At 46.4% G+C, this 24,102-nt stretch overlaps 1 protein-coding gene across 2 annotated transcripts; it reads right to left on the bottom strand.

Moving 5' to 3' along the window:
• Window positions 1-291: 291 nt before the first annotated feature.
• LOC120671000 (disease resistance protein RPM1-like) lies at window positions 292-3,464 on the bottom strand. 2 transcript variants are annotated; one of them, XM_039951193.1, is made up of 2 exons: window positions 948-3,464; window positions 292-869 (listed from the first exon to the last, which is right to left on the bottom strand). In XM_039951193.1, exons 1-2 carry the CDS (start codon window positions 3,353-3,355, stop codon window positions 428-430), a joined length of 2,850 nt encoding a protein of 949 aa, XP_039807127.1. In that variant the 5' UTR covers window positions 3,356-3,464; the 3' UTR covers window positions 292-427. The 2 variants fall into 2 exon arrangements, with proteins under 2 accessions (XP_039807127.1, XP_039807128.1); XM_039951194.1 differs by having other exon boundaries at window positions 963-3,464.
• Between the last annotated feature and the right edge of the window lie 20,638 nt (window positions 3,465-24,102).

The following is a 24,102-nucleotide window of genomic DNA, read 5'->3' as shown; positions in this document are numbered from 1 at the left end:
AGAATACATAGACAAACAATAAAGATTAAGATTCAACCGTAGTTGGTTGGTCCAACACATAAATATCTCACCAAACAAACATCCTTAAGCAAATTGTAAATGGTAAGTATAGTTAAGAGAGATTAGTAATGGATTACAAACCTTAGGAAGTGTATTATGAATCAGATATTAGTTGTTCTATGTCTAATCAGACGACTAATCATGATTAGTTGATGACTAATCGGACATCTTGTAATCTAGTCGAGCTAATCGAGTCGGTGAGTGTAATCAGTACCAAGGAACCGATAAGGATGATTAGTTGACTAATCATGATTAGTCGGATGATCTGATAACATTGCATAGTTGTAGATTACATCTGGATCGAGTGTGTACGGGACGGGGGTTAGTGTGTACGCCTGCAAGCAAATGAAAAAAAAATCTTTACATTTCAAAAACACTCAAAAAGTGGGCGATTTTGGTGGTCTCCTAGCTGTTTCTGTAGCAGGTCCACAAGCTTGTTGGGCTTGTCACCGCAGAACATGATCTGAAGTTCTCTCAATCGGTGCAGGAGTGGCACGCCAACAATGCCGTTCTCATCGTCACTCAACCTACAGCACTGTTTGAGCCACAGCCACTCGAGCTGCGGTGTCGATGCTCCTTCGATTACCAATGACACCAGGTCTTCCAGGCGGTTGATGTCCATGAGCTTGAGCTTGGGAAATTTTCCGGTGCCAAAGCGCAGTTCTCGCCCTATGTAGGACATCCTCCAGAGATGCAGACCAGTCAGGTTTGGGAGATCACCGAGCATCTCGATCGCATCTTGCTCCAGCTCTGTGGCCAGCAGCTTGATCTTGGTGATGTCTTGGAGGTGCCCAATCCACGAGGGAAGCCTGCCAAGATGACCACAAAGGCGAAGAGTGATGAGATGCGGCGGGGGTGATTCTATCATGTTTAGGCAATGAAGTGACCTGCTCCTGCCCGACCTAGAGCGCACTTCCAGGTCCCTAAGACTGACGAGCTCATGGATCATGTTGCAAAATTCAGGGCCATCTCTGTCAGTGAGCTCAGTAATTTCAAGGTTGGTCAGGCCAGCCAACTTGCTTATGTCCTTGAGTATGCGCTGGCCATCATTCCCGACATCCACCGTGCCAAGATTATGCATGCTTTTCAGCCTCCCAAAGCCATCAGGAAGCCATACACCGCTGTGTTTTCCAATACTACTACTCACGGTAAGTTTTCTGGCTAGTTTTCTGGCACTGATGCTGCTCATTGCCCTCCAGGAGAAGCATGGCCTGGACGGCAAGGAGCTGATGGTGTTGTCATCATCATGCAGCATGCCGTTCCCGGCCATAAGGTGCCGCAGCCTCTCAAGCTTGGTAACACCTTGTGGGATTGTGGTGACCTTGGTGCCTCGGACGTCCAGTGACCGTAGGAACTTGAGCCTTCCCAGTGACTCCGGTAGCTTGGTGATGCCTGTCTTTCTGAGCCCCAGATACTTGAGTTGGAGAAGCTCGCCGATACCCGAGAGGTGCTCATCCGTGGCGTTGGTGCTGTCCTCCAGGTCGAGGACTCGAAGCATCTTCATCTTGGAGGGAATAATTAGGCGCGGTGGGCACTCTCCATTGACGGTCAGTGACCGGACCTGCCACATGTTGCGAATGCCGTCCAGAATAGCAGTGGTGTCGCTGCGAGCCGGCCAGCGACAGTAGTCGTCGCTGGTGAGTACCAAGTGCCGGATCTTCTCCCGTGGGAGCCTCGACGGAAGGCGGGCGTTGAGAATGAACAGTTGGTTCTCCTCAGTGGCCTTAGCCAGGATGATCTCTCGCATCATGTCATGAACCTGGGCCGTGTTGATCCTGTCGTGGAGGTTGACCCAGGTGGTGGCTGGTTGGATCATGCTCCTGCTGATGAGCTGGTTGAAGTAGTTCTCCCCGATGTCCTCGGGGTCCATGCCAGATGAACTCTCCGGCCGCACGAGCCCCTCGGCCATCCACCGCCACGACACCCGGGTCTGGCGAAGCTCACGGTACTTGGGAAAGATGCTGAGGTAGAGGAAGCAGGACTTGAGGTGATACGGCAGCCCCTCATAGCTGGATGTGAGGACATTAGTGATCTCTTCAAGCCGCGGGTTGCCCTTCAGCTCCGACCCGAGGTGATCATGCAGCTTGTTCCACTCCGCCGGCGTCTTCATCGTAGCCAGCAGCTTCCCGACGGCGGCAATCGCGAGAGGCAGCCCACGGCATCTCTCGAGGATGGGATCCACCATGGGCATCAGTGGGCCCCCCTCCTGCAGTGGCACCTTCTTGCAGAGGAGCTGGAAAGACTCCGCGTGTGAGAGATAGTTGAGCTGGCGCACATGCCCGGGCGATGTCGAGCAGTGCATGGCGACGGCCTCGTCCCTCGTCGTCACGACGACGCAGCTCCCCGTGCTGCTGTCCGGGAGAGCCTGCTTGATCTTCTCCCACTCGGCAATGGTCAGCACGTCGTCCACAACCATCGCGTACTTCCGGTCACGAAGGTGGCGCATGGCTTTGGTGTGCAAGGGCACGAGCGAGCCCGGCTCGGCCTCCACCATTTCCAGCTGGCTCGCCAAGCTCGCGATGAATTCGTCCATGACCAGGGGGTGTGGCACGGTGACCCAGGGCCGGAGCTGGAATGCCTGCCTCACTCTCGGGCTTCTCAGCACATCCCTGGCGAGCACCGTCTTGCCGACGCCACCCATGCCCCAGAGAGCCAACACCTGGAGCGGCTCGCCGCTGACCGGCAAGCTCACGAGGTGGTCGACCAGCTCCGCCCGATGTCGGTCACGCCCGACGAGGTCCGACTCCTCGGTGGCGATGCCGGCCGCAAAATTCTCGGCGTCGACAACTTGGTGTTCGATGGCGATGTCGTGGACGGCGGCAGGGCCGGCTGGCTGGGCGATGATGCTGTAGCGGAGGTTTCTTTTGCTGATCTCTTCCACCCTGCCTTTCACTTGCTTTATCCGGACGGCGATCTGGTGCTTGGTTCTCAGCCGGCCGGGAGACGGCACTGCAGTACACGCCCTGAGCCACCGTGCCCAAGGCGGCAGGCCGTCGCATCCCAATCCCACGGCGGAGCCAAGGTCGAGGGCGAGGTACTCCTGGAGGCAATCCTCAACGTCGTACGCCAGGTCACGGACCTGCTTCACCCATATCCTGGCGACCTCGTTGCTGGCCCGGTGATCTGCGCCAGCCGCCCGCAGGAAGGCTTGCATCATCTCCAGCTCGTTGGTAATGAAGGACACCTCCTCGTGGACGCCGAGCAGGAGTATGACCTCATCGGCCAGGGCGTTCTTGGCCACCGGCAGCAGCGTCTCGAGGGTGACCTTGGCCAAACTCAGCGCCGTTGCCTCCATGGCTGCCCACAACTTAATTGAGTTGCAAGCAAATGCGCATGCACTGCGTGATAGATATTGATGTACACAAAAGAGATTATATGATCTTAACTCAGGATTCTCATTCTAATCATCAAGTATTTATAGCCCAAAATTGATTCCTGTCGCACCTTTCAAAGCCCACAGCTTAGCCCCGTTTGGCTACCATAAGTCACTACCGAATACTTTGCGTGTGCCCTACTGTTTGCTGTGAGCAATTTATCGGGCACTTGGCAAAACGTCCTTTTAACGAGTGTCCCCCGAATAGCACACGGCAAAAATATGCCACACGGCAAATGCTGCGTTTGCCGTAGCCCTCACACACGGCAAAGGCTGAAATTGTCGTGTGTCAACAAAAGACTGAAATTGCCGTGTGTCAACAAAAGAAACACACAGCAAAAGAAAACACACGGCGAAAGCACGATTTTTGCCGTGTGCCTGACGTATGGCGCACAACAAAATTACCATCCAATGACAGCCGGGTGACGGCCGTTTCTTTTGCTGTGTGCCAAGAAGGACACATGGCAAATCTAAAGTTTTGCCGTATGTATTATTTGTTTATCGTGTGCCTCAAGTATAGCACACGGCAAATATTGTTTTAAAATAATTTGATTCTGCCCTCTTTTTTCTGCTATCAACATACTATCCGTGGTACTCCATGTCTAGTTTTGGAATTTTTCTCAATCTTTTTGCTATATATAGTCATTTAATATAATTGAATGGATTTCTTGGAGATTAGTAAAATTTGAACTGGAAGTGTTTTGAATAGTAGAATATAATGATTCGAAAAATGATATTCACAAAAAAGAGAACTCGATAGAATCCTGAGAAGCTTGTACATCCATCCGATGCTGAATCGTGTATCCATTTTGACGAGATTCATCGAGAGAAAGCTGAGGAGGCTCGGAACGTATGTGTTGCGCTGGCAACTGATGGCTTCAATCCTTATGGAATGTCGGCTGCCCCTTACACATGTTGGCTCGTTTTCGTTATCCTCCTCAACCCCCCCCCCCCCCCGGCGTCATTTTTCAACGACAGAACAATAATTCTGGACACTCGAGGGATAATATGAGAGTGTACATGAAGCCTCTGATTGATTATTTGATCCGTGCTTGGGAGGAAGGGGTTTGGACATACGACCGAGCTACAATGACAAACTTTAGAATGTATGTGTGGTACCACTATACTCTGCGTGACATGCCAACGTATGGGATATTCTGCGGCTAGTGTGTCCACGGGAAGTTCCCTTGCCCAGTATGCAAGGCAGATCTAATGTTCATTTGGTTGTGGAAGGGTGGCAAGTATTATTCGTTCGACAAACATCGACAATTCCTCCCTCTTGACCATCTATTCAGATGAGATAAGAAAAACTTTACGAAAGGTGTCGAAGTTAGAAACCCTCCACCGTAGATGATGACAGGTGCCGAGATTCATGCTCAGTTAGACACTCTCGTGGTCAACGAAGAAGGTGGTGGTTTTGTGGGATATGGTAAGCAACATGCCTGGGCCCAGAAGTCGGGCTTGTGGAGGCTCCCCTATATTGGTGACTTTCTTCTTCCACATAACATTGATATGACGCACTTCGAAAAGAATGTCGCCGAGACACTGTGGGGAACAATCATGGACATTGCAGATAAGACAAAGGACAACATTAAGGCTAGAGTGGATCAAGCAACATTATGCGATAAACCAAAGCTAGACATGAGGCCTCCTGGAGCAGGCAAGTCATGGAGAAAGCCTAGGGTCGATTTTGTCCTGACGAGGGCCCAAAGGAGGGAAGTACTAGAATGGTTCCAAACCTTAATGTTCCCTAATGGATATGCAGCGAATCTGAGGACGGAAGTGAACTTGTCTACTATTCGAATCAACGGGCTCAAGAGTCACCACTACCCATATGGATCGTGTGGCTTCTTCCAGTGATGGTTCGAGGTTACCTCCCTAATCAAGTCTACCAAGTGCTGGCAGAGTTGAGCTTTTTCTTCCACCAGCTTTGTGCTAAGGAGTTACCTCTGACCGTGATTGATGAAATGGAAATAATGGCGCCTGTGTTGCTGTATAAGTTGGAGAAAATCTTTCCACCCGGCTTTTTCATCTTAATGCAAAATATGATTTTGCACCTCCCGTACGAGACATGAATGGGGGGCCCGTGCAAAACCGTTGGTGCAAGAGATGTCAAAAGGTTCTTCAAACTAAATGTAAAAATAAATGCAAAACTGAAGCTTCCATCGCAGAGGCATACATTCTGGAGGAGATGTCAAACTTCACATCAAAATACTATGCTGACAACCTTTCTAGTGTGTGCATAATCCACCCCCTCGTTACAATGCTGGGGAAGATGAATGGAACCTCAACCTTTTTTAGGGCAACTCGGAAGTGCAAGTGTTGCGACCATCAAGACCTTGAATCTTGAGTGGTGCACTATCATGCTATATGTGTTAACCAACCTTTCTGAACTGCAACCGTACATACAGTAAGTTTTCAGCAAATATTTAGTTCTCGACTACTCTCTTTTCTACATCCAACCCTATCATTCCTCTTTTGTACATGGAATTTCATATGCAATTATGGCGTCCATCAAGGGCACCTGCTGTGTAGGAAGCTGAGACCCTTCTTAGACAGGGTGCGGGAAATGGAAGGCCTGATTTCATTTTTTGGTTCAAAAAGAAGGTAATGTTCAATTTAGCTCCTACGTTGTATGATATTACAAGTTGCTCGTACGCGCGAATAATATGACGAACTATCATGCCTGAACTTGTAGGGCCAAACCAATTCGCCTATGAGTGCCAAGTTGCGACAGGTTGCCAATGGATGCGCATATAGGGTCAAGTCATTTGAAGCTTAAGACATGAATGGATATCGCTTTCACACAACAAGGCATGAGTAGAGTTGGCCCAATCAAAGAACCACAAATACCAGAGTTTTTACGCCAGGCGATGATGGACTCGAGTACTATGGAAGAACCGAAGAAATATACGAACTCATGTTTCATGGTTCCAAACTTCTGAAACCTGTCATATTCAAATGCCATTGGTTTGATCCCCAAGCTATGAGATGGACCTTGAATCTTGGGCTAATCAAAATTCAACAATCGTCCGTGTACGTAGGAGACGATGTCTAAGTTGCCGCTCAACAGGCCACGCAAGTTTATTATCTCTCATATCCATGCCAAATTGACGATCGTCTCAAAGGTTGGGATGTTGTGTACAAGGTATCACCACATGGTAAACTACCTCTCCCAAACAATGAAGATTATAACATAGACCAATACACATATACCGGAGAGTTCTTTCAAGAAGACGGCCTAGAAGGAGTTTTGAGATAGACTTATCCGAAGTGATTGGAATGGAAGTAGACAATGAAAGGGTTGTTCACGATGATGCCTGGGATGAGGTTCATAATTTGAGGGACATAGAATTACTTGAGCGATTACATTTAGGCAATTACAATGATGATGATAGTGTTCCTCCTCTGGAGCACGGCGTTGATTATCTCGACACGCGTGATAGCGATGATGAGACATATGATCCAGCTAATCCCGATCATGATGAGTATTTCTAATACATGTAAAATCCGTACTAATTAATTTACTAGTTGTAATACTATGTTATTTTCTAATTATGCTTTGTTTATTTTACTAGTTCTACTAACTTATTTACTAGTCATACTAACTAATCTGTAATACATGTACTGATTAGTTTACTTTTTTTAATTGCAGGTGATTGATCAAAGATGATGGGTCATGGAAGAGGTGTGATGAGGTCAATCACGGAGGTGCTTGGCAGAATTAGCGGGAGAGCTGAGTCCTCTCGGACGACTCGAGGGAGAGGCAGGGAAAAAGCGAAGGGTGGAGCGAGTTCATCGGCACCTTCAACAGTTGTGGCTCCAGGGAGGAGGGGTAGGAGGGGGAGTCGCAGGACATCACCCTCGTAGCTTCCTCGTTATCATCTGAGGAGGAGGAGGTCGCGGTACCTTAGGAGGAGCAGGAGGCGCAGGCCTCTGGTGAGGAGGAGGAGGAGGAGGAGTAGGAGGAGCAAGCCACTGGTGATGACGAGGAGCGGTAGCAGGAGGAGGACGAGGTGGGGACGGAGGCAGGCAACATACCTATTGTCTAGTTGCGGGTCCCACGAGGCTCCCAGATCGACCGATACCTTTTGAGAGATGACCGATTATTCGACCCGGCGGGAAATGGTAAGTAACTTTAGATGTTATGCTACTTTTTCTTTTCATATGTTAAAAAACACAATTGAATGTAATAATTTGTCTTAGTCACCTGGGCGGGAACTTTATGATGGTCGCTTTTGGTGCTCACTCACATATCCCCAATGGCATCCTTGGGCTGCTCTGCAAACTGCACTTCCCTGGCGTGATGCAAATTGGTGGCCGGCTTCAGCCTGCGTCGATACACCTGATCGTGAAGGCAGGGTATTTGCGAACAAGGTGCAGCATGTGTTCAACGAACTATGGGTAAGTCTTTGTCGCACTACATTTCTCAATACATCACATTCATCTGACATTCATGAAATAATGACATCGTGCCTATGTCCAAGATTTCTATAGATGCGAAGAGGGAATGCTGCCTTGGGCGGTCGAGGTGGCTAACACAGCCTGTGTCAAGCTGGTGCATTACGAGGCGCGTGTCGAGGCCATCATAACATATTGCACTCGCTTTTAACAAAGGAAGGTCAAGAAAGAGGTTGCAAGAAACATGAGGCTGACCCGGGAACAATTCCTGCAGATAAATATTGAACATTATCAATACTTACTTTTTCTGAGATCAAGTACGCTCCATTTGATCTTCTTACATGTCATGTACTTGATGACATGCATGTGCCTCCGGGGTGGTTAGCCGGGGATACTTAGTGCTAGGAAATGATGGTGGAGAAGTGGTGCGCGGAGGGTTGGATGGAGATCCACAACTCTTGCCGGCAGCAGCGTTTGATGATGTATGGTGCACCACACCATCAAGGCAACCGTCACCTCCGACAATACGCGGCTACATGGGTATGTGAATTCATTTCTTTGATCGAACGCTCAATTCTACATGACATGTAATCATCTTTTTTTTCGCAGCCGGCGTCACATGGTGGCTAGCCTTGCTCCAAGGTCCAGGCATGGGCTTTGGCCCACAAGGGGACGGCAAAGTCCGACGTCACCTATGACCCAGAGGACCTGCTCGAGGCGTACAACAATCCGACCATCCACAGCTGCCTCAGTGAGTACAACTCGATGGCAAGGGAGGTGCATGGGCTGTAGTTCGATCCGATCATGCAGCCCATTGATGGAGAAATCGTCATGAGGGTGAGAGGAGGCAAGAAGCATGGCCGGTACTAGATTGGCGACAACACAATTGACACGGCCAGTACTCCCACTCTCTCGCAGATTCGAGCTAGGAGCACCAACTCAAGCCTAGCCATATGCCCGTGGCTAGAGGCTGCACAGACCCAGTTGGAGGCACTCCAGGTTATTTCTGTTTTATCTGTGGTTCATTGATTTTGACATACATTTATGCTTTGTATTCTAACCCTGGGATCAAATAGTGTAGGCCCGTATGGAAGCAGAATTTAAAGCACAGAAGGATGAGATGGAGGCGAGGTAGCGGGCCGATCGGGAGAGGATGGAGCAAGAGTTTCAGCAGGGGCAGGAGGCCGAATGCCAGAAACTAGAACAGGTTGTTCAGTACATGCAGTCTCTGGGCACGGTGATGTGTTTTTCGCCACCACAATTCACTCCATCTGCACCTCCACCTCCTGTGGTTACTCTAGTGAGTGACTTGACAACTTGTAGTTTCATTTCTCATTGTGACTTAACACTCTGAATGATGGATAAAGCTAGAATGGCTTAGAACTGTTGCCTTAGAATACAACTACAATGACTAAGAACTTGGGATAATGCTTGTAGTTTCATTTCTCATAATATATATATGCTCGCAACTTAGGATAAAGCTACAATAATTTAGTTCAAATGTTTCTAACTCAAATCCAGACATCCAATCAATCGGCGGCATCCAATGATGGGCCCATCAATCCAGACAAGTCGCCTCCGATGCCCACTCAGATTCCTCTGTGGCCGCCTCCTCATCTAGTGCCTTACTTTCAGTACTCGCAGCACCCTCCATGGTCGTAGCCGCCGCCACCGCTGCCGCCGCCGCCGCTGGCCCCATGAGTTGTATGGACTTGCTTTGCATCGACATATATTCTAGCTTTGCATTTGGACTTGTATGGATTATTGTATGGACTTGTATCAACTATTGTATGGACTTGTATCGACTATTGTATGGAGTACTAGTGGTTGTATGGATGACATGTGATGCTTATTGTGATTTATGAAATGCATGTAATGTTTATTGCGATATATATGAACCGTATATGATGTTTATTTGGTTGGGGTTTCATATACGTGATTGAACCCAAAAAAAAGAGGTTTGTCCTATATGTTCAGAAGCCTGGCACACGACAAAGTAATCATGCTTTATCATGTGCCGGCGGTCAGGCACATGGCAAAGATGACATCCACGACTGGCGACCGGACACCACCCTCTATCTCCACCGCTCTGCCCCTGGTGTCCCACCCTCCTCCGACCGGGCCGACACCACTCTCCGTCCTGCTCCACCCCATGCGTCGCGCCCTCCTTCGATAGGCCGATCGCCGCCCTCTGCCTCTGCCACGCCCCGCACGCCAGCAGTTAGCCCGCCACCCACTCGATCCCCGCGTGGACTGCACGTTCGACGTCCTCTGCCACCCCTGCACTTGCTGTCGGGTTGAGCACTCATCGTCTTCCGCCGCCCCAGTACCCATCACCGGAGATGTTGCAGTTGTTGATGTCGCATTCCATTTCTGTGTCTCCCAATGTTGGAAAGTAATAAGTTGCGATGTTGCGGTTTGTTTGTTTCATTTTTGTTCTTGCAAGTGCAATCTTGATGTTGGAGTTGTTCATTCATGATGTTGGGATTGTTACCTCTCGATGTTGCAACGTTGGGGGGCTGGGTCGATGTTGGGGCAACATGCAGCGTAACATGGTTTTTCATTGGTCAATGTTGGGGGTGAGGGACGGGGGTCGATGTTGCATGCAACATAGGGAAGCGTTGGGCAGTGGGCAGAGATTTCCAGCTGCCAGCTGTGCATTTTTTATAGTGTGTTGACGCGAAACGATCACACACCAAGCCCAGGAGCCCCGTACTCCAAGCCCAGACTGCACTTGATTCAAACCAAGGCGTGCCAGTCAATTTGACCTGTAAATTGACAAGGAAACATCAAACCTTTAAATTCAAGAGTGTATCGGCTGGATTTCCGAATCACTCTTACGCGACGTATCGGCAAGGCTCTGCCGATACAGAAAACGACAATAGATCGGGTATGAAAAGCGTGTAATAATAGCGATCTACAAGGAATCGGCAATGAGCTGCCGATATCGATACGCAACTAGACGGCTAGATCTAAAGCCGACATGTGCCAGATAACAATGTACAAACCCAAGAATATATGGCTCTGGACAAAGCTAAGCTTACAACCGATCTAATCAGCTTTACAAGGTTTATCATGATAAACAAGGAGCTTACAGCCGATCAAACAGATTGCTAAGTCGGATAAATTGTGAGTAGATGTAAATGAGAAAACAGCGATACGCCCGAGATCAAAGCTTAGATAAATTCGGTAAATTTTGAATAGATCTGAACGAAGCCACAGCGATGCGCCCGGAAGCTAAAGCTCAGATTTACTCGGTTAAATGAACACTTAACAGCAAACCAAGTTGCTCGAATGTGAGGTGTCCTTGATCAGCTTGAAAGAACTCGCAGAAAAGAAAAAATGATGGCGAAGTCACCGACAAGAAAGTAAATTGCAAGTAGTAAAGTTGTGTTTGTTGGATGTGTATCAATATTTACAATAGCCGGGGGCTCATATTTGAACCCCCATGCTAACACAATCCTAGCCGATCATGGCAAAACATGATTCTATCTTAAGAAATAAAAACTATTCTAAAAACAAGATAACTCTTGCCAAACCGAAGCCGAAATATCTAGTCAATTTCTCCTTCCCCGATCAACAAGATTTTCTACGGCGATACGTGACCACTCTTCCAAATTCATTGATCGTACGACGCAGAACCTTTTCTCCTTTACAACACTCTTCCTTGACACGTGCCAAAATCTGGTGTCAACACATACCCCCCCAATTTCGGAGTAAAATGTCCCTTTTACTTTGAAATTAATCTTTGTCAAGATTATGTTGCCAAGCTGTCCTTTCATTTACTGCCATCTCGCTTCCCGTGCTGGTGGCGAACGAAAATCTCTTCTTTGCCCTTAACCCCTCACCTTCGCATCCGCACAACGGGAATCTACCGATTCATCTTCCGTCTTTTTACCCATATGTCCCTCAATTAAACTCAGGGCTAAAAACTACACTGGCGCGTGCAACCGATTCATCTCCCCCATCTTGGGCTATAAATTACCCCATCGGCACTGTAGTTTCTCCATCGGCTAGAGCTTTCTTTGCCTTCTTCTTTCTCAAGCTCCCCCAAGAAACCCAAGCTTTCTTTCCTCCCCCCGAGCAAATGGCAAGCAACAAGCGTGCCGGCGAGGGTTCCTCCTGCGCTCCTCCACCACTCCGTCCTCGCCTCGGGTAAGATGCTTCCCTTTCTCATCAATGCTGCGTCTTAGATCTGCATCTGACCATTCTCTCACCTCTGCAGAGACGCCGCCGTTGAGCTCCCTGCCAACTTCCAGGACCTGGATGAGGGCGCCCAGGGGTTCATTCGTGACCTCCTCCGCCAACTTGCCGACGCCCGCCGCGATCTCGATCGGGCAAAAATGGATCAGGTCGTCATCCGCGGCCAGCTCACCAACACCGACACCAAGGTCGCAAGTAAGTCTTCCTAACCTTGTCTTCTCTTACGAACAGTCATCGAGTTCTTGCTCTAACTTCTTCACCTCCCAGACTTGGACTCGCAGGTCCAGACCCTCCTGGATGCTTCCCGAGTTGCCATAGACTTGGTGAATGCAAGGGGGAGCACCGTCGCTGCACGCCTCCGGAACGTCCCGGCCCGCGTCACGGAGGTCGCCGAGCATGGAGTCCATGCGAGTGCCGCCAGAGCCATCACCGTTGTCTCCACCATGTCCGGGGCAGACTACCGGCAATGGAAGCCGGTTTTCCCTGAGTGGGGTGCGGTGCGGGAAGCCTTCAACGAGCTAGTTGACGATCTCAGCCTCGCCGCCAATGCCATTGTTGCCGACGTGAGTTTGGACTGGGTCGTCAGCAACCTCTTCGGAGCAGAGTCAGATTAGGTTGTAAATATTGCAGCCTATCTGGCTCTTTTGTAAATATAATCAATGGACAGGCCTCCTCCCCTTTTCACTTCTTGTCTTCACTTTGTCTTGATTTTCATCTTACAATCCACGATTGTCGCACCGAACGAACTAACTCATCTCCATGATTCACAATCGAACAGAGAACTCGAACCAAATTCAAACCATATGTTTGGATTGCATTTTTGATCTAAGGGTGATATATGTCATATCGGCCACGAAAACACTCGAACGCATTACAGTACTATCAAGCCTTTTCTTATTTTACGCTAAAGGCAATACTTCTCCTGTATTGGCTATTTTTGAAACCAACCGATCTTCTCATATAATCGGCTATGCATCTACCCACACACTTGGGTAATACTTTTTCAAATACTTGCCATTAAGTGCACTGAAAAACTCTTCTCCTTCTAGTGTCTCCAGAATGTACGCGTTTCCAGGAACGCATTTGCTGATCTTGTATGGCCCGTCCCACGTAGGAGACCACTTGCCAAATTTGGGGTCCTTTGTTCCTATCGGCAAGACCAGTTTCCACACCAAGTCTCCTTGGTCAAAAGATTTGGCTTTGACTTTCTTATCATACCATCGGCCCACTCTAGCTTTATTGGCTTCGATATTGATGAGAGCGTTTAACCGATGCCCAGCCAAATCCTCCAACTCATCTTTCATTAACGTGGCATATTCTTCAGTTGTTAGCTGATCCTGAAACGTAACCCTTCTAGAACCAAGCCGAGTTTCCCACGGAAGCACAGCCTCATGCCCATAGACTAACTAGTACAGAGACACTTTAGTAGCCCCATGGCAAGACATTATGAAGGCCCACAAAGCTTCACTAAGAGTTGTATGCCATCTTTTTGGTTGTTCTTCGATCTCCATCTTAATCAGCTTAATGATCCCTTTATTGGAAGCTTCTGCCTGACCATTGGCTTGGGCATAATATGGAGAAGAATTCAACAATTTAATTCCCATACTTGCAGCAAACTCTCCAAACTCCTCTGAAATAAACATGCTGGCTTGATCGGTCGTGATAGTTTGCGGAGTACCAAACCGATAAACAATATGCTCCTTCACAAACTCGATCATCTCTTTGGATGTCACAGTCTTCAGAGGAATCGCTTCAACCCACTTGGTGAAATAATCTGTTGCTACCAGTATGAATTTATGATTTTTACTGGATGGTGGATAAATCTGTCCAATTAAGTCAATCCTCCATCCCCTGAATGGTCATGGCTTAATAATGGGATTCATAGACGATGCCAGTGCTCTCTGCACATTACCAAATTTCTGACACCCTTGACAACCTTTATAATAAGTGATGCAATCTTCTAATATGGTTGGCCAAAAGTATTTGTTTCTCCTGATCATCCACTTCATCTTATAAGCCGATTGATGTGAACCACAGACACCTTCATGCATCTCTCCCATCAAGACTTTAGCTTCCTCTTTGTCAAGACATCTAAGTAGAACTCCATCAATCGTCCGATAATACAACTCCCCTTCAAGCAACACATACTTAGTCGCCTGAAATCTGATCCTTCGGCTCACTTTCTTGGATGGATCTTCTAAATAACCTACAATCTCTTTTCTCCAATCATCATCAGGCAATTCCAACACCATCACTCTTTCCATCGGCCGATATCCAGAAGCATGCTGTGCCAACCGATTAGCATCACCATTATAAAGCTTGGGTACATGTTCTATGGTTACCTTTTTGAATTCTCTCAGCAATCGGCAACACTCTTCATGATACACCCGTAGAATATCATCCTTACATTCATATATACCGATCAATTGATTAACCACTAACATAGAGTCCACAAATATTTCTACTGCATCGGCCCCAATTTCTACTGCATCGGCCCCAATTTCTACTGCATCGGACGAATTCCTTTAAGCAAAGCCTGGTACTCAGCCTGATTGTTGGTAGCAGTAGCTTCTATTGGAAAAGACAACTCAAACGTTGCCCCCCGAGGCGACACCAAGACAATGCCAATGCCAGACCCAACTCCACATGATGAACCATCAAAGAATATTGTCCATGGAACTAGATCAACAACTCCCAATTCTGGCCCACAATGCTGAACAACAAAATCGGCCATGACTTGCCCTTTAACTGCTTTAGCCGATTCATTTCTCAGATCAAATTCCGACAGGGCCAGAATCCATTTTCCAATTCTCCCATTCAAAATCAGCAACGAGAGCATGTATTTAATAACATCATCTTTGCTCACGACAACACACTCAGCCGATAACAGATAATGTCTAAGCTTGGTACAAAAAAAGTATAAGCAAAGACATAATCTCTCAACAGGAGAATACCTGGTTTCAGCCTCCAAGAGTCCTCTATTGAAGAAATATATCACACATTATTTTCCCTCGAACTCTTGAATAAGGGCCGATCCGATAGCACGCTCATCAGCCGATAAATATAACTTAAACGGCTTGTGCTTTTGTGGTGGAACCTACACAGGAGGCGATGTTAGATATTGCTTAATTTCATTCAACGCCTTTTGCTGTGCTTCTCCCCATACAAATTTCTAATCGGCCTTCAACTTCAATAAAGGAATGAACGGCTGTATTTTACCGGATAGATTAGCAATAAATCTCTGAATAAAATTAATCTTGCCGATCAATGATTGAAGTTCAACTTTTGTTTCTAGAGTCACTACATTGTTAATGGCTATAATGGTCTTCTGACTAATGTCAATTCCTCTTTCAAACCCAAGGAACTGACTAGCCGACACACCAAATGCACACTTGTTAGGATTAATCTTCAATCCATGTCTTCTGGTACATTCCAAAGCTTTACGTAAGTCAGCTAAATGTTCTTGGTACCCCTTGGATTTCACCACAACATCATCAATGTACATCTCAACAATCTTGCCGATGATCTCATGGAAAATATAATTCATGGCTCTCTGATATGTTGCTCCAGCGTTCTTCAACACAAAAGTCATGACAATCCACTCGAACAAACCAACATGCCCTGGACATCTGAATGCAGTTTTATGAACATCTTCCTCAGCCATGAATATCTGATTATATCCAGCATTTCCATCCATGAAACTGATCACCTTATGCCCTGCAGCAGCATCCACCAACATATCGGCAACTGACATCGGGTAACCATCCATCGGCGTAGCCTTGTTGAGATCCCTGAAGTCAATGCATACACGTAACTTTCTGTTTTTCTTGTACACAGCAACCACATTGGATATCCACTCAGCATATCTGCACTATCTAATGAACTTCGCTTCTATTAACTTTGTGATCTCGGCCTTTATATCTGGTAGGATCTTAGGGTTGCACCGTCTCGAACCATGCTGATGTGGCCGATATCCAGGCTTAATAGGTAACCGATGCTCAACAATAGATCGGTCCAAACCTGGCATCTCATAATATTCCCAAGCAAAACAATCTTTATATTCTTTTAACATCTTTACTAGCTCTTGTTTATACTTAGGATCCAACTTTGCACTAATAAACATCAGCCTTGGTCTATCTCCATCTCCAATATCTGCTTCTTCCAAAGTATCAGCCGATGTGAACCCATGCCCCAACTTTCCTTCGTCTTCTAGGAACTCATCCATTAGGAATGGTTTGGGGAACCGACTGCTTGGATCGGTAGAAGCATGGTAGCTATGTTAATAGGTGTAGCCGATGATCCTGATTGCTGCTCATCATTGGCATTCGGCTTGACACGCCAAACCTCTGATCTGACCCTTCTCCCGAGTGCTTCTTTTCTCTCCTCTTCCAGCGCTTCTGTCTGACGCAGCCTCTGAACTCGCATCTTCTGCGATCTGGTCAAACCCGCTGGACACCACCGAGGCCGATCAATGTTGTCATGAACAGGCTCTCTTTCTGGATCCATGTGATGTGGGTACTCATCTGAAACTTGATCAACAGCAGCCCTTTCAACCCGCTCATCAGCAGAAATCCGTCCTCCTGCAGGATCACATAGCATGGTCCTGCCCCCCAGCCGATCATGAACTAAAACCCTGTCCCCCAGCCGATCATGTATAGAGATGCGTCTATTATCATCTCTCTCTCTCTGATGATCGGCCCTCGAGGCCTTTGGTCGAAACGTGGCTTCTTGTGCGATCGGTCTTCACGGTAGAAACCATTGCACTCTGGATAGTTATCTACTGTCGGTAGAGTCAAGCCTTCCTCCCAACAGTACACAAAGAAAGGACATCTCCAATGTCCTTCATGCCGTCGTACAGACTCTTCTCTGTACTATCTCCTTTTCTTGATCACGCTGAATCTTGTTCAGTAACATCTGAGACGTGACCTTCTTCTTAGGTGCCACTGATTCTTCTTTCTGTTGCGGCTCCTTACCCTTGGCTTCATCAGCCAATACCTGTGCTTTGGGATCAACAGCCCCAGATTCTTTGGCCGATTGCGACGTGAGCATCTTCATCTGCAGTGCATTTCCCTTCTTTCCAACATCTACCATATTTGCTGGAAATGGATGCCCATCAATCTTCATTGGCTTTTTGGGTGTCTCAAACTTGAGCCTGCCTTGCTCTATAGCTGATTGTATCTGCTGATGAAACACTTTGCACTCATTTGTGTCATGAGATGTGCATTGTGCCACTTGCAGTACTTGATATTCTTCAACTCTTGATTTGTCGAGATCTTATGATATGGCTTCAGCTTAATCTGCCCCTTTGATAGTAACAGGTCAAAGATCTTGTCAGCCTTGGTAATATCAAACCCATATTTTTTAGGTTCTTTGTTACCAAAAGGACATGAGATCGGCTTCTTGTTGTTCTGAACCCATTCAGCAGATCCCACCATCAGATCATCATATGAATCAGAACTGTCTGAGTAGTCAACAAAATTGACCTTCTTTTGGAAGTTGCTTCTCTTCTGCTCATACAGTCTAGCCTCCCCTGTCATCCTGTGAGCCATTTGACTGATGCTGTAGAACTCCTGGGAAGCATACATTTCCCTGATGTGTGGCAGGAGTCCTTGGAAGGCAACCTCTGCAAGCTGCTGATCAGATAGAACCAGACTAAAGCACCGGTTCTTGACATCTCTGAACCTCTGAATAAAGGCAGCGGCCGATTCATCATTCCTTTGCCTCATGTTGGTCAAATCGGTCAACTTCATCTCTTCTATACCAGAGTAGAAGAACTGCTGGAACTGTTTTTCCAGATCGGCCAGAATATAATGGAGTTGGCTGGCAACATCGTGAACCACGTAAAGGCTGATCCAGAGAGAGACATAGAGAACAATCGCATCTTCAATGCGTCATTCTAAGCTGCTTCTCCACACTGCATGGTGAATCTGTTGATGTGTTCCACTGTGGAGACCTCCCCCTGTCCAGAAAACTTGGTGAAATCTAGAAGCTTGTACTTATGGGGCAATGGCAGTTGATCATAAGCAGCTGGATATGGAGTTCTGTACATCAGATTTTGCTGCTTTGGCTTCAAACCAAAATGATATCTCATCACCTCAGCAATCTTGGACACCCAGTCAATCTGCTGACCATCAGTTGGTGCTGCCTGTGGCGCTGGAGGAGTTATCGGCAAGGTTGCCGATACTAGCTGGACATTTGATGTGGTCATCGGCTGAGCAGCCGATGTAGTTTGTGCAGCTTGCTGAGGGGATTGAGTAGACGGCGATTGGTAGAGAACTATCTCATTACTATGACCGCTTTGCACTGTTCTCTGACTAGGCTGTTGTTGTACCACAGGAAGTATGTTGGGCACGTTCACGTGATGCACAAATCCAGTCGCAAGATCATGGAAAACCCAGGTGACTCCATTGGCATGGGGAACTCTATTTACCAGGACTTCTGTTGGAGACTTTGGTTGCAGAACCATCGCCAGATTCTATTGTTGATGGGGTCGACACGTTGCTTGGGCTTGCTGGCGAAGACACTAATGCAGGTGTAACCGACGGCTGAGAAGCCGGTGTGGCATCTTGAGGCTGGGTCGGCTGTGGAGCTGACGCATTGACTTGCTGATTCATCGGCTAAGAAGCCGACATGCTTGGCTGCCCCATTGGAGATGGAATCATGTATTCTGGAGGCATACCAAATCCAGTGGTAGGACCCCAATCAGTTGGGTATCCTGACATGAAGCTTCCCTGTGCATATGTAACCATTGGCGTAGAACTGGTGTACACAGGAGGAAACTGAGTTGATGCTACACTACTAATCGGCTGTGCATCTATAACATTCCTATCTGCCTGAGCTTGGGGGTCAATTTGTGATGTCCCAGTAGCCGATCCAGTAGGAGAAAAGACCATCTGACTGGCCTGCTGATAGGCCGGTCCCATGAAACCAGGTGTTCCCCTATCTTGTAGCTTCTTGAGCACAGCATTGTGAACATAGTTAGCCATGACCAGAGCATGATTCACGAAATCTTGTCCGATCGCTTGATTCATCAGATGTATCATCCTGTCCTCCTTCTGTGACTCATCATAGGGTGGAAGAGTAGGAAAATCATACTTTTTGATTACCTCTCCACTCCTATTGGTGCTGTAGGATAAAAGGCACCGCTGCTCGTAAGCGTCAGTGGCCGCCTTGAGTTCTACCTTTTGCTCTTCCTACAGCTTATCCTTGTCGATCGGGATCTAGCTCTGCGGAGAAACATTTCCCTTCTCTTCAGTTGATATCTTGATGTTTCTTGTCCCACTGGGCGTGCCAAAAGATGTGTTGACGCAAAACGATCACACACCAAGCCCAGAAGCCCCGTACGCCAAGCCCGAACTGCATTTGATTCAAACCAAGGCGTGCCAGTCAATTTGACCTATAAATTGATAAGGAAATAGCAAACCGTCAAATTCAAGAGTGTATTGGCCGGATTTCCGAATCACTCTTACGCGGTGTATCGGCAAGGCCCTGCCGATACGGAAAACAACAATAGATCGGGTTTGAAAAACGTGTAATAAAAGCGATCGACAAGGAATCGGCAATGAGCTGCCGATACCGATACGCAGCTAGACGGCTAGATCTAAAGCCGACATGTGCCAGATAACAATGTACAAACCCACGAATGTATGGATCTGAACAAAGCTAAGCTTACTACCGATCTAATCAGCTTTACAAGGTTTATCATGGTAAACAAGGAGCTTATAGCCGATCAAACAGATTGCTAAGCCGGATAAATTATGAATAGATCTAAACGAGAAAACAGCGATACGCTCGAGATCAAATCTTAGATAACTTCGGTAAATTTTGAATAGATCTGAACAAAGCCACAGCGATGCGCTCGGAAGCTAAAGCTCAGATTTACTCAGTAAAACAAACACTTACCAGCAAACCAAGTCGCTCGAATGTGAGGCGTCCTTGATCAGCTTGAAAGAACTCACAGAAAAGAAAAAAGGATGGCGAAGTCACCGACGAGAAAGTAAATTGCAAGTAGTAAAGTTGTGTTTGTTGGATGTGTATCAATCTTTACAATAGCCTGGGGGCTCATATTTATACCCCATGCTAACACAATCCTAGCCGATCATGGCAAAACACGATTCTATCTTAAGAAACAAAAACTATTCTAAAAATAAGATAACTCTTGCTAAACCGAAGCCGAAATATCTGGTCAATTTCTCCTTCCCCGGTCAACAAGATTTTCTACGGCGATACGCGACCACCCTTCCAAATTCATTGATCGTACGACGCAGAACCTTTTCTCCTTTGCAACACTCTTCTTTGACACGTGTCAAAATCTGGTGTCAACATAGTGTTGCATGCAACAACTCGGTGTGTTGCGGTGGGTAGAGTTGGTTGGCAGTCATTTTTGTTGGTGATCGTCTGTAAGGAACATGGCCCCATTAGGCCATTGTTTGTGATTCTCGTGATTGTGTGACAACATAATCAATGGAACTAACAAGTGATCAATCTATATTGCTAAACTCTTTTGGGATGGGAGTTTTACACAAGTAGAACCGTTAGTTGCACATTTAGATAGAACATTTCTGTTTAAGTTTTGTGCGAACTAGTTGGAGCCATAGGTTAAGATTTTAAATTGCCTAATTCACCCCCTCCCCCTCACAGGCTAGAGCACCCGATCACTTTCATCGTCTACTATGCGGCTGGACGTCTAATGTTGGGTTTGTTGCATGCAACATTCCATGTGGTTGCGGCGGGCGTCTGATCCAGCCATCTGGATTGGACTTCTGGGCGCCAGCTGCCCTGTAGATTTTAGCCATGTAATACCACGTATCTGAACATCCTCTCTAAGTATATCTCACCGTGCCGATGGTTTAATGGAATGAAACTAAGTATATGGAGGCCTTAAAGAGAGCTTCATGTTACTCATGAGAAACGCTAGAAAAAAAGTTAATCCTAGAAACTCTTATAAAAATTAGAAACTTAGTTGCTGGAAAGGAAAAAATGCTTTCGGTAGATGGAGGAATAGTTCTCATTAATTTTGTTCTTAGTAATCTATCTATTTTTATGTTATCTTTCTTTGAAGTACCGAGGGAGGTACTAAAGAAGCTAGACTACTATAAGTCCATATTCTTTTTGCAAAGTGCCCTCAACCAAAGAGGAAACTTTCAGATGATAAGAACAAGAAGAAGCTCACAATCAAGAGTTCTCTCATCTACACCAAGTCCAACCGGAGGAACAAAAGCGATAGCACCTCCTATATGATCAAGAAAAAGACCAATGGTAAGGTGGTTGCTCACAAGGTTGGGAAGACGGAAAGGAGTTGGAATCACTCCATTTGGGTGCCCCAGGATATCATCACCAATATGAAGGGCCTCAAATGGTGTGAGTTCCAAAGGATACTTGAAACCCAAGAACGGTTATGGGAGATTTGAAGGCTTGGCTAACAAGAAGATGAGATGATTCAAGCTAAAGAAGCCAAGCTCACTCCTTGGACATTTATTGCCCAAGTCTCCCATAAAGTAATGGTAGATAGATTTCAATTCAAGCATCATGTAGCTCCATTACTTTTGCTAGGATATTTGCCTGCATTGCATTTCCTAGTACAATATATGGTGGGTTGCTTATATTTTGATCTAACCCATGAGCAACCTACATGGTTTGATAAGTGTGTAGAAAGCTACACGTGATTACCCTTCATGGTACATGGACTTCATGAGGTATGTATTTCATTTGTGTACCATGAGTACAAGCTATAGGATAAACTTCTCATTGTTGTCAAAAACAATGTGCATACATTTGATTAGTAATTCAAACACTAAATGCACACATTTAGGGAGAACTCATCATATGGTTTGTGATTTTGGAGACGAACATGTTTTCAAGTTTACCTTTTGTAGTCTCTTTCCGGAGTTAACACTCTAAGAGAATGTTGTTCACTCTCAATGTGAATTAACTACTCTATAAGACTGATTAGATAAAGTAGTGTGCTTTCATGCATTTTGAGCCATGCTCTATTGAACTTAAAATTTCATATCTAAGTTTATAGGCTATGTGCTCATACATTTGCTCACCTTGGTATACCAAGCGTTCTCCACTTCAAAGACTTTCAATTGGTATCTAAATTCAATTAGTATCATTTGGCACAAGTCACTTTCAATTGGTACATTCAATGTTACTACTATCCCCGGAGGTATGTAAGGTTCAAGCTATTTCACTTGGTATCTTTGTCAATTCTTTGTTATTTTAGAGCTACCTCCGTGCATGATATGATCTAAGCTTTCTTGTTCAAATATCTAGTTGTGCACTTGATTTTCACATTATCTTTTTTGTACACACTTTGTGGAAAGCTTAGCTCATGCCATGCTAGTTTCGTGATTTTGTGATCCACCATAGTAAATTTTCAATTGGTATCTTCATTGATATCACATAATTGGATCATGATTCATGAAACTAACTTCCTAGGCTACTAACTTTTCCCTTTGAGCTATATTGTTTTGCAAGGCCTTTTTAGGTGATTTGATTCCAAAGGGGGAGAAGTTTGGATCAAAGCAAGGTAAATATGGATCAAAAGCAAGTGGCTTTGACAAAGACGGAGAAACGAAGAAAGTGATCAAAGCAAATGATCACAACAAGATGAATGAAGTAGCAAACATGGGGGGAAACAAAGGGGGAATAATGGATTAGGGGGAGGCCAAGCCAACATTGGATGGTGTTAAGCATCCAAGCAAGTGTAAGTGGTTAAATTTGTAATTTTTTGCAAATTTTATGATTGCTTTGATTGTGTTGTCATCAATCACCAAAAGGGGAGAGATTGTAAGGAACATGGCCACATTAGGCCATTGTTTGTGATTTTGGTGATTGTGTGACAACATAATTAATGGGACTAACAAGTTTGTGAGATCGCATTTGTAGGATTTTTAGGTCCCATGGATAAAATCTAATGTGTCCAATTCACCGTAGAGATGAGTTCAATTCACCGTCGAGACGCCAAACCATAGTGAAAAAGCAGAGATATAATATTTTTGAGGTGTCCAAATGACCGTCGCGACGAGTTGGACAAATGGATGCAGAAACAGTAGCACCGGTTTAACCGATGACCATGCACCGGTCTAACCGATGGTCACCGGATAAACCGACGCAAAGGCATCGGTGCATTGGACAGAGCGCACGAAGACCAAGTCAAGAAATCTCAGTGACACCGATTGAACTGACGGTCAAGAAACGGGCATCGGTGTATTCACCGTACTATTGACCAGAGAGCATGTCAAGCGCACAGAAACCAACTCTTCAGCACCGGTTGAACCGGCGGTGAGTCGGATTAAGGCGTCGGTGCAATAATGTCAGTGTTGCACAAAAATCAAGGCTGATCTCTTCAGTACTGATTGAACCGATGGGTCATCGGTGCAATGCACCGGTTTAACCGGTGGCTTCTGAGTACAGTGTCAGAAGGCCAACGGCTAGTTTGAAGCTATGTGTGACCGGTTCAACCGACGGTACCCCATCGGTTTAACCGATGCCCTTGCAGGAAAAAGGGTAACGGCTCTATGGGCATAGAGGTCTATATATATGCTATCCCCCGGCTAATTCAAAGTTGCTGGAGTTGCTAGAAGTCCCTCACACACCCAAGAACATCTCCAAGCCATCCAAGTGCTTAGTGATCAAATCTTTAGTCCTTAGCACATGTTTGTGAGTGTTAATGCTAGGTTTAGCTCTTGAGAGAGTGAGACAGCAAGGTGTCAAGCCTTGTGTGCTGGTTCTAGAGTGAACCACCATTGTATCTTGGTGCGCCGACCTCCTTGGAGCCTTGGTGGCTCGCCGGCTGTCTACGACCCTCCGACTTGGTGTGGAGCGGCGTCGACAACTTTGTGCAGGGGACGTGGAGACCCCCACCCTTCTTGGTGAAGCTCCTTAGTGGAAAGTGGGATCATGGAGACTGTGATTGTGTTCACGAAAGAGACTTGATTGCCGGTAAGCGATACTCTTTGTGAGTGCTTCAACAACGTGGATGTAGGTGTGCCTTTGTGGCTAACCGAACCACGGGATAAATCTTCGTGTCGAGAGTTTGCTTCCTCTCATCCCGGTTTTAC

The sequence above is a fragment of the Panicum virgatum genome, chromosome 4N (assembly GCF_016808335.1).
Source record: "Panicum virgatum strain AP13 chromosome 4N, P.virgatum_v5, whole genome shotgun sequence".
Lineage (NCBI taxonomy): Eukaryota > Viridiplantae > Streptophyta > Magnoliopsida > Poales > Poaceae > Panicum > Panicum virgatum.
The sequence above is the reverse complement of the archived record's forward strand: the minus strand, read 5'-3'. Positions and strand labels throughout refer to the sequence as shown.

Coding starts and splice junctions, on each gene's coding strand:
- LOC120671000 (XM_039951193.1), bottom strand. CDS start 3,355: ATGGAGGCAACGGCGCTGAGTTTGGCCAAGGTCACCCTCGAGACGCTG. Junction 870..947: donor TCTAGGTCGGGCAGGAGCAG/GTCACTTCATTG, acceptor TCATCTTGGCAG/GCTTCCCTCGTGGATTGGGC.